General features: G+C 44.7%; 1 protein-coding gene across 4 annotated transcripts in view; it reads right to left on the bottom strand.

Moving 5' to 3' along the window:
• Nucleotides 1-8,407: 8,407 nt before the first annotated feature.
• Nucleotides 8,408-11,308, bottom strand: part of PALB2 (partner and localizer of BRCA2) — a 28,036-nt gene continuing 25,135 nt past the window's right edge. For 3 of the 4 annotated variants that reach the window (XM_084882703.1, XM_084882705.1, XM_084882704.1), the window contains one exon: nucleotides 8,408-9,378. In XM_084882703.1, coding sequence (XP_084738829.1) covers nucleotides 9,168-9,378 — 211 coding nt within the window. In that variant the 3' untranslated portion in view covers nucleotides 8,408-9,167. The remainder of the gene's footprint in view (nucleotides 9,379-11,308) is intronic. The other variant, XM_084882706.1, reaches the window with a different exon arrangement.

The raw sequence follows: 11,308 nt of genomic DNA, 5'->3' as shown, positions 1-11,308 counted from the left end.
AAATGAGTTGATTTAAATATGTAAGACTAGCCCTAACCGGTTTGGCTCAGTGGATAGAGAGTCGGCCTTGCGGACTCAGGGATCCCAGGTTCGATTCCAGTCAAGGGCATGTAACTTAGTCCCGGGTTTGATTCCAGTCAAGGGTATGTACCAGTGGGGAGTATGCAGGAGATAGCTGATCAATTTTTTAAAAATATGTTTATTGATTATATATAGAAGCAAGAGGGATAGAGAAATAGAAACATCAATGACAGAGCAACATTGGCCAGCTGCCTCCTGCACACCCCCTACTGGGGGCTGAGCCTGAAACCTGGGCATGTGCCCTAACCAGCAATCGAACAGGTGAACTTTTTTTTAAAAGACCATTTATTAATTTTATTTATTTATTTATTTATTTTTTAAATCAATCTTTATTGTTCATATTATTACAAAGGTTCCTCATTTCTTCCCCCATCCACCCAGTTCCCACCCCACCCTCTGCCCTTTCCATTGTTCTCAACCATAGGTGCACAGTTTATGTTCAGTCTCTTCCCGCATCCACCGCTCCCCTTTTCCCCGAGAATTGTCAGTCCACTCCCCTGCCGTATCTCTGATTCTATTATAATGAACAGTTAATATTGTTCATCAGGTTTTTTAATTTCCTTGTTTTTTCTGTTTGTTTTTTTTAATTAATAAACTTATATTTTTAAGAATAAATTTTAAAATCTAATAATTTTTTTAAAAAAATATTTTTTTTATTGATTTTGTACAGAGAGGAAGGGAGAGAGATAGAGAGTTAGAGTCATCGATCGGCTGCCTCTTGCAACCAAGGTACATGCCCTTGACCGGAATCGAACCCGGAACCCTTCCATCCCCAAGCCAATGCTCTATCCTTTGAGCCAAACCGGTTTCCGCAAAATCTAATAATTTTAAACCTTGTTTTTTCTGCCCTGGGAACTGAGAAGCAAACTTGTTTACATGTAAACTTGCCCTTAGGCTATCAAAAGGCATAGCCATTCAAATGTAAATAAACACATTGTTTAAAGATAGCTGCTGGTTGGAATTGGATTACCTGATCTGGGTGGGAAGGGCTTGTCCTCCCCTTTCTCCACTGAAATTAAGGTGTTAGCTTTAAAACCTCTTTTTGCCAAGAGACCTTAAACTTTCAGTACTTTAAATTTTTCAGATAGTAAATCAGTTACTTAGCATTTTCTCAAATCAATAATACCTCCACATGCCCAAGAATACACTTCAAACAAAAGACACATCCAAATAGATCAACCAACCTCATCCAGGCCCCACACAAGGCACTCACAGATCAACACCCCAGCGCTATAATATCTCAACACATCCAGATCTAAGCCTTCATCACTTGATTCAGCAGACCCTCAAGTTCCCCCAAAAGTTTCCAGCCATGTCTGAGAGGCAGCCCTGGGGCGGGGGCAGGCGAGGAGCGAGCTGTTCCAGGCCCTGCTGCTACGGGCCTGGCCTCTGTTGCTCTGGTCTGCTCCACAACCAGCTGCTCTGGGCCTGGCCGCTGCTGCTTGGGGCCCGGCTGCTCCGGGCCCGGGAACTTTTTTTTTTTTTTTTTAATAAATCTTTATTGTTCATATTGTTACAAAAGTTTCTCATTTTTTCCCCCCCTCCACCAGGTTCCCACCCCACCCTCTGCCCTTTTCCCACCCCCCATTGTCCTCATCCATAGGTGCACAATTTATGTTCAGTCTCTTCTCGCACCCCCCACTCCTCTTTTCCCCGAGAATCATCAGTTCACTCCCCTTCCATACCTCTGATTCTATTATATTCAACAGTTAATATTGTTCATCAGTTTTTTTTTTGTAGTTTCCTTGGTTTTTAGATTCACTTGTTGATAGTTACATATTTGTTGTTCATAATTTTTATCTTTATTTACTTTCTCTTCTGAAAGAACCCCCTTCGGCAATTCATATAATTCTGGTTTGGGGGTGATGAACTCCTTTAGCTTTTTTTTTTATTTGTGAAGCTCTTTATCTGGCCTTCAATTCTGAGTGATAGCTTTGCTGGGTAGATTATCTTTGGCTGTAGGTTCTTGTTATTCATCACCTTGAATATTTCTTGCCATTCCCATCTGGCCTGCATGGTTTCTGTTGAGAAATCAGCTGACAATCATATGGGTGCTCCTTTATAGGTAACTACCTGCTTTGCTCTTGCTGCTTTTAATATTCTCTCTTTGTCTTTTGCTCTTGGAATTTTAATTATGATGTGTCTGTGCACTTCCTGGACTTGTAAGTCTAATTCTTTCACCAGGTGGGGGAAGTTTTCTGTCATTTTTTCTTTCAATATGTTTTCAATATCTTGCTCTCTCTCATCTTCTGGGACCCCCATAATTCTGATGTTGGTTCGCCTAAAATTGTCCCAGAGGTTTCTTACACTATCTTCAATTTTCTGGATTCTCTTGCCTTCTTCCTTCTGTGGAGGAGTGTCTTCTGGCTCTTTATGTTCCAAATCTTTGACTTGATTCTTGCGATCTTCCATTCTGTTTTTAGGACTCTGTATAATATTTTTTATTTCAGACAATGTATTCTTTATTTCTTGTTGATCCCTTATCATCTCTTGTTGATTCCTTATTAATTCTAGTTGATCTCTTTTCATATCCTCATAGGTCTCATCGATCTTTTCTAGGAAATTCTTGAAATACCTTATAAGCGTAGATTTGAACTCTATATCCAGTAGCATTTTGTCCTCCATTTCTTTCGTTTGTGATCTATTTTGTTGTCGCATTTCGCAGCTACAGATGGGGCGGGGTTTCAGGGTGGAGCCTACAGCCTTGGCTTCCCTCAGCCCTGCCCTATGCGGCTCCTGGGTCTCAGGGTCCTTCAGTACTCGCTACAAGCGCCTCTGAAAGGTGCCCTCGATTTTTGCCTGCAACCAAACAGTCTAGGCTTTCCCCCAATGAGCCTGGTATTGGGGTTCAGTTCAGTTGGAAGTGGAGTTGGAGCAGTTCAGAGCAGCCCCTGTCTCCTTCCCGTCAGGGCAATCCCGCGGCACAGCCAACCGTCCCTTCTCTGCGCACAATGTGCGCGCCTCCGGGACCTCCTTTCGCCGCTCCCCCGGAGTTCCGCCTTACAGCCCAGCTCCCTATGGATGAGCCTGGGTCCCCGGGGTCTGATCTAGAACTGGGGTTCAGAGTAGTCGGAACTGGGGCCCAGCACAGTCGGAGCTTTTATCTCCTTCCAGCTAGGGAACGCCAGCCAGGCACTCAGCTGCCCCTCCTCTCCGGCTCCGTCCTCTCTGCGCGCACCACGTGTCTCCGTACCTTAGGCTTTTACAGCTCCTCCGCGCTTCCTTCTGGTTTTCTCCTTGCTTCTCGTTGTAGAATTTCCATTCAGTCAACTATCCTGTAGTTCTGGGTAATGTCCATTTTATATTTTAATTGTATTATTTTGAAATTGTTGTGTGCGGCTGCGGCTAGGTGTTTACCTGGGCAGCCATCTTGGATTCTTCTCTAAGAAACTCTTGAAAAACTTTATAAGAGTGGTTTTGAACTTTATATCCTGTCGTTTTTTGTCCTCCATTTCTTTCATTTGTGACCTGTTTCCTTGTCTTGGCATTTTCGCTGCTTCCCTGAGTTGGTAGGGTGGCTTTGTGTGTTAAGGTGTCCTATATGGTTCAGTGGGTCAGCCTTCTAGTTATCTGAGGTAGACACTCTTGGTGCACCCCTTTGTGGACTGTGTGTACAGTCTTTTTTAGCTAAGTCTTAATTGTTGTTGGTATCACTGGGAGGAACTGACCTCCAGGCCAACTGGCTATGAGGATCAGCTGTGTCTATGCCAGGAAACAGCCTTACTCAAAAGCCTCTGTGCTCAGCTTGGATGGAGTGGAGTTTCAGGGTGGAGCCTACAGCCTTGGCTTCCTGTTGGCCCTGCCCTAAGAGGCTCCTGAGTCTCAGTGTTCCTCAGTGTCCTTTGGTACTCACTGCAAGCACCTCTGACAGAAAGGTGCCCTCGAGTTTCACCCACTACCGGACAGTCTAGTCTCTCCCACAATGAGCCCGGAACTGGGGTTCAGTGCAGTTGGAAGTGGGGTTCAGTGCAGTTCGGAGCTTTTGTCTCCTTCCTGCTAGGGCAATCCAGCGGCACAGTCAACAATCAGTCCTCTGCACGCAATGTGCACGACTCCGGGGATCTGCCTTTCGCCGCTCTCCTGAGTTTCCACCTTACAGCCTAGAATCCCTCTGTATTGCCCAGAACTGTGGTTCAGTGCAGGGTCTTGCCCAGAACTGTGGTTCAGTGCAGTCGGAACTGGGGTTCAGCACAGTCCGGAGCTTTTCTCTCCTTCCTGCTAGGGAACGCCAACCAGGCACTCAGCCGCCCCTCCTCTCTGGCTCCGTCCTCTCCCCACGTGTGCACCATGTCTCCGTACCTTAGGCTTTTACAGCTCCTCTGATTTTCCTTCTGGTTTTCTCTTTCCTTCTAGCTGTAGAATTTCCAGTCAGTCAACTTTCCTGTAGTTCTGGGTAATGTTCACTTTATATTTTAGTTGTATTTTTTGAAATTGTTGTGTGAGGCTGCAGTTAGGCATTTACCTATGCAGCCATCTTGGTTTCCTCCCGAACAGGTCAACACCCAATTGCCTAGCTACACTGGCCAGGCTGATCAATGTCTCATCCCACATTGATGTATCTTTCTCTCCCTCTCCCTTCCTCTCTTCCTAAAAATCAGTAAAAAATATATATATAAAAAAAGAATGCATAATATAATCTCAGTGTTGTAAAATATTTCTATTTACGTGTTCACTAAAAAATGGAGTAGCTTTGATGTGCTAGTTGTTGAGGTTACAGCACTGAGCAAGGCAGACAGGCAGTCTATTTCCATAGAGTTTACATTCCAGTGGGAAGATGGACAATAAACAAACAATATTACCCCCCCTCCCCCCAATAAACAACTCCAGGAAGCTATGATAAATAGAAGGAAGAACAATAAACGGGGAGGGGAATAGTGAGGGAGCACAGGAGGTGTGTGACTTTAGGTAGGCTGGTCCCTGAAGGCCTTTCTTAGGCGGTATATTTGATTTAACCAATCAGGAGGAAGAGCCTCAGGAACCATCGTGCTGTTGGTGATGCCAATCAGAGTTCTATGGCAGTGCTAGCAATCGATGCCAGCTTCTTCTGCACCCTGACTTAACCACCACCATCCCACTGCTTATGCAATTGGAAGAGCAATTGTAACACCTCTTTGGAATGGTCAGTGAATAAATGGCCAAGCTCCATTTTGAGTTCCATTTAAGTAGAAAACTGACTGGCACCAAGGACCAGGGCCCATAGGTTTGTGCAATTCACCAGAGACACCCCAGCCTCTGATCATGCCTTCCAGGCCACACTTTGGGACAGACCCATGGGACAGACCGTGATGGTGACATGTAGCATTAACAAGAGGGAAAAGTCAAAGAGAGCCTTACTGCTTACTAAGTTGAGACCCTCTCTTCCCATGACCTATTTACATTTGTGTTCCATCTAAGCCTTTTGGTCAAACAATAACTCACCTCTTACTTAAATGATACATTTTGGGAGAGCTACTTTTCCCTTCAGCAAAGAGAAAATGTCAGCCTACAAGACCTGTGGGTAAATGGTTCAATATTAAGATTGAGACCAAGTCCTTCCTTCCTTCCTTCTTTCCTTCCTTCCTGTCATTGTTTAAATAAATAAGAATACCAATTTTCAGAATTGTTTCACACCAACGTTTTAATTCCCACCGGCAAACAGCCCTGGACTCTTCTGTGAACTTGGTGGCCCTGTGTCAAACTGTTTATTACCAGATGTCTATAAACATCCAAATGAGTTATCTTCCCCTGTGTGTTCTCTACTTCAACTGCTGACACCATACCCACCAAACTAGAAATGTAAGGCTCCTTCATTTACCTAATCCTGCACTCCCTCAGCCCTGCTCATTTATTTTCCTCCCAAATCTCCCCTTGTCTCCCAAATAAAGCCCCATTTTACTAACATACTCATAAGCTCCCTGGCTCCCTTCTAGCTTTCTGACTCCATTCCCCAAAAATAATTCTCTCGTACCGAGTTGTTTATGGCTCACAACATACTGTCCTTCGGCCTGTATGTGCACTGACTGACCTTGCAAGACTCAGCTCCATTGTCACCCTTCACGAAGCTTTTCTCAAACCCCATGTCATGCTAACTTCCCATCTTTTGAGCTTCCATAGCAGCACTGTACACACACCCTTTAAATCTGAAACACAAATGAGGTACCATTTCACACCTGTCAGAATGGCTATCATGAAGGAATTAGCAAATGACAAGTGCACTGTTGGGAATGCAGACTGGTGCAGCCACTGTGGAAAACCCTATGGAGTTTCCTCAAAACATTAAAAATGGAACTCCCATTTGACCCAGTTATCTCACTTCTATGAATACATGCCAAGAAATCAGAAACACCAATCAGAAAGGATATATGCACCCCTATGTTCACAGAAGCACAATTTACAATAGCTAGGATTTGGAAACAGCCTAATTGACCCTCAGCAAAAGAGTGGATTAGAAAACTGTGATACATCTACACAATGGAATACCACACTGCTATAAAGAAGAAAGAACTCTTACTATTTGCAACAGCCTGGATAAACGTGGAGAGCACTGTTAAGCGAACTAAGCCAGTCAGTGAAAGAAAAATACCATATGATCTCACTCATTTGTGCAATATAATGAACAACATAAACTGATGAACAAAAATAGATTCAGAGCCGAAACCGGTTTGGCTCAGTGGATAGAGCATTGGCCTGTGGACTGAAAGGTCCCAGGTTCGATCCCGGTCAAGGGCATGTACCTTGGTTGCGGGCACATCCCTAGTAGGGGGTGTGCAAGAGGCAGCTGATCAATGTTTCTCTCTCATCGATGTTTCTAGCTCTCTATCCCTCTCCCTTTCTCTCTGTAAAAGATCAATAAAATATATTTTAAAAATAAATAAAAATAATTTAAAAAAATAGATTCAGAGACATAGAAGCATCAGATTGTCCAACCTCAGAGGAAAGGCAGGGAAGGGCAGAAGGGTTAAGAGATCAACCAAAGGACTTGTATGCACCCATATAAGCATAACCCATGGGCACAGAATAGTAGGGTGGGAAGGGAATGTGCTAGGGGTGGGAACGGCTGGGGAGAAGTCAATAGTTGGGGGGAAAGGAGGCATATGTAATACTTTAAACAATAAAGAATTAAAAATAACTGAGACACAGTATTTAATATAGTTTTGCACACTGTCTCCCTCATTGAACTGTGTATTCTGAATAGCAGTGGCCTGACAATCATCTTCATAGTGATTGTGTCAAGTACATGCTCGGTGTTTGTTCAACTTTAATAAGCTGGAATTATTGCTTAGCTCCTCCGTTTTCTTAACTTGATATCACATGTTTCTCAGGGCTTTTGAGTCAATGAAATCTGTAAAAAGTCTTCTATTATCTATTATGTGCTAGCAAATGTGAAGTTAGGATCTCACTTGTGGGAGAGAAACTTAAATCTTTTACACAAATATATTAAAAAGTAATAAAGAAGTTAGCAAAAACCAATAAACACCGTAAAAAGGTATCATAGAAAAGAAGTAATAGAGCAAATAGTTACATTATATGGATCATGACTATATACTATCAATGAGGATGTTAGGCAAATAAAGACTTGTAGCTTGTGACAAAATTCCCAATGACCACCAGATTAGGGCTCCATCTCTCAGATCACTCAGGGAAAGGCGACATATCCTTGGTGCAGCTGTGCTGGTCACTCAGTGACTCCAGTCTAACGCAGACACTCTTGTCATGGATGCATGTACCAACTAAGAACAACTTTCTAAATTAACATATTTAACAGGTCTTGTATTACTTTTAATAGATAGCCTATATAATAAAAGCCTAATATGCTAAGTGTCCAGTCGTCGGGTCAACCAATCAACCAATATGCTAATGATATACTAAGGCTACTCAACCGCTCACTATGATGTGCACTGACCACCAGGGGGCAGATGCTCAATGCAGGAGCTGCCCTGATGATCAGTGCACTCCTACAGGGTAGCACCGCGGTGGTGGGAGTCTCACCTGCCTCCACGACAGTGCTAAGGATGTCTGACTGATGGCTTAGGCCTGCTCCCTATGGGAGCTGTCAGTCAGATATCCCCTGATGGCTCCTGAACTGTGAGAGGGCACAGGCCAGGCTGAGGGATCTCCCCCCTCCTCCCCAAGTGCTCAAATTTCATGCACTGGGCCTCTAATGTAGTAATAAAGCTAAATGGCATAAGAATATACTGCACGTTAGTATAGTAAGTTAACTGCAATTTACTCTTACTATGCAAACATCACTGACTATTCTATTTGTAAAATAATCTTAATAAGATGAGAAAAAAATAACATACCAAGCATAATGTATCAAAATATGTATTTATTTATTTTTTAAAATATATTTTATTGATTTTTTTTACAGAGAGGAAGTGAGAGGGATAGAGAGCCAGAAACATCAATGAGAGAAAAACATCGATCAGCTGCCTCCTGCACACTCCCTACTGGGTATGTGCCGCAACTAATGTACGTGCTCTTGATCAGAATCGAACCTGGGACCCTTGAGTTTGCAGGCCGACTCTCTATCCACCGAGCCAAACTAGTCAGGACTGTATTTATTTTTTATTTTGAGAGTACATTTATTAAAACTGGGGACACTGAAACAAGGAAGGGCTTAGACTAGAAGAAGCAACAGGAGAGGGACTAGGTGGGGCTCCTTTGCCTCATTGAAAAGTCAAGATCTAGGAGACAGGTTCAGGGGATGGCCCAGGACTAGCTACAGCTACTCTGGTTCCCCTGGTTATAAGTCTCATGGGGACCCTTAGAACTCAGGGAGAAAAAGCCACCCAAGAAAGAAAGGGACAAGAAAGCTGTGGGCATGCTCCCAGGAGGGAGAGAATGCAAAATAAATATTTATTAACATTTGAAGCTTTATATACACTTTTAAAAGCAAATGTACAAAGGGAGGAATTACAAAAATTAACCTCAATATATAAATGAACAGTAAAGATCAGTAGGGCCATCACCATCAGAATAAAAAGTCTGTCTAAAAGAATACAAATAATTACTTTAAATGCCATTCAGATACTTTCCTTAAAGTTACAATTCCAAAGAATATTAGGAGGCAAAATATATCCAGAACACCGTGTTTTCACCTTACCCTAACTTATTAAATATACAAATATGTTTCCGTCTTTTTGTCCAGCAAGCAAATGAGAATCTGTACCTGACCATTTAACGAAAGACCAGTTCTGGTCAGAGATGGGTGGAAGAAGAGCAGTGCAATGTCCGAGAAGTAAGTCCCAAATGGCAATTGTTCCAGAAGTCAACACTGCTGCTGCGAAATTATCCTTCACATCACCTTCCAGGAACCTAACATCAAGCAGAGAAGAAATTATTCAAACCATATTATATACTACAGGCCTGGCGCATGAAATCCATTCATGGGTAGAGTCCCTAGGCTGGCTGGTGATCAGGACCCATCTGTGGGATCTGTGCTGGGTGATTGGGGGACCCCTGCTGGCACCCGCCTTGGCCAGCCTGGCGCAGCCCACTTGCTCGCCCTCACCCCTGCCACCAGACATCTCCTTCTGAGGAGCAATTGGGGAGTGATTAGGGGGCCCCAGCTGGCAATTGCTTTGGTTGGCCTGGGGCCTGTAGGCAGCTCCTGCATTGAGCGTCTGCTGCCTGGTAGTCAGTGTGCATAATAGCGACCAGTTGTTCCACTGTTCGGTCGATTGGGTTGTATTATATAGGACTAGAGGCCCTGTGCACGGGGAAGGGGTGTCCCTCAACCCAGCCTGCACCCTCTCCAATCTGGGACATCTCTCTCACAATCCAGGACTGCTGGCTCCCAACAACTCACCTGCCTGCCTTCCTGATTGCTCCTAACTGCTTTTGCCTGCCAGCCTGATCACCACCTAAGCACTCTCCTGCCAGCCTGATTGCCCCTAACTGCCCTCCCCTGAAGGCCTGGTCCCCCCCAAACTGCTCTCACCTACAGGCCTGCCCGCCCCCCCTCCCAATTGCCCTTCCCTGCAGGCCTGGTCCCGCTCTCCCCCAACTGCTCTCCCCTGTAGGCCTGGGTCCCCCACAACTGCCCTTCCCTGCAGGCCTGGTCGCCCCCAACTTTCCTCCTCTGCTGGCCTGGTCACCCCTAACTGCCCTCCCCTTCAGGCTTGCTAGCTTCCAACTGCCCTCCCTTGCAGACCTTGCCCTCCCCTGCTGGCCATCTTGTGGCTGTCTTCTTATGTCCACATGGGGGCAGCCATCTTGTGTGTTGGAGTGACTGTCAATTTGCATAGTACTTTTTTATTAGATAGGATAGAAGCTTGGTGCACAGGTGGGGACTGGCTGGTTTGCCCTGAAGAGTGTCCCAGATCAGGGTGGGGGTTCCCTTGGGGCATGGGGCGGCCTGTGCAAGGGAGCCATGGTGGTTTGCAGACCAGCCACGCCCTCCAGTGACTCAAGCAGAGGCCCTGGTATCTGGGATTTATCTTCTATAATTGAAACTTTGTAGCTTTGAACAGAGCCAAGCCTACTGCTCGCTCCATGGCAGCAGCCATTTATGTTGGGATTTATTTATCTTCTATAACTGAAACTTTGTAGCGTTGAGTGGAGGCCAAGGCAGGCCAGAAAGCTTGGCTTCCTCCATTGCTAGGGAAATCCAAGCCTCCTGCTCACTCCATGGCTGCAGCCATCTTGGTTGGGTTAATTTGCATACTCGATCCTGATTGGCTAGTGGGTGTGGCTTGTGGGTATAGCAGGGGCACAGTCAATTTGTGTATTACTCTTTTATTAGATAGGATATTTATATATACGTATTTTAAAGAGGTGAAAACCATCTTCTCCAAAGCAACATGAACAAAAATACGTGGAAACAGGGATGCTTCTCTTTGCAGTTCGGTACATAAACACCCGTGCAGTCCCTGCCTATCTCTTGATGCATCTTACACCCCCTGCACCCTAGCTCACCGTGGCCAAATTCAGTCTCCTCAGTATCTTTGGACTTGCTATTCTCTCTCCTTGGCAGGTTCTAAGCCTAGTCCTTAGCATGACTGGGCTTTTGTTATTACTCAGGCTGTTGCTTCTGCAGAAAGATCATACCTAATCCGTCTATTCACCCACACTGTATCACATGACCTGTTTCTATCTTCAAAGCACTTGTCACAATGTGAGAGCATCCTATTTCCACATTTGGTGGGTATCTCTGCCACAAGAGTATAATCATAAGGCAGAAGTCCGGTTGCCGTTTTAAGATGGGGCTCTACAGTCAGCTACCTGGCTTTGAATTCTAACCAAG

The sequence above is a fragment of the Pipistrellus hanaki genome (genome assembly GCF_964339955.1).
Source record: "Pipistrellus hanaki genome assembly, chromosome: 4".
NCBI lineage: Eukaryota > Metazoa > Chordata > Mammalia > Chiroptera > Vespertilionidae > Pipistrellus > Pipistrellus hanaki.
This window is presented reverse-complemented; position numbering and strand designations above follow the sequence as displayed.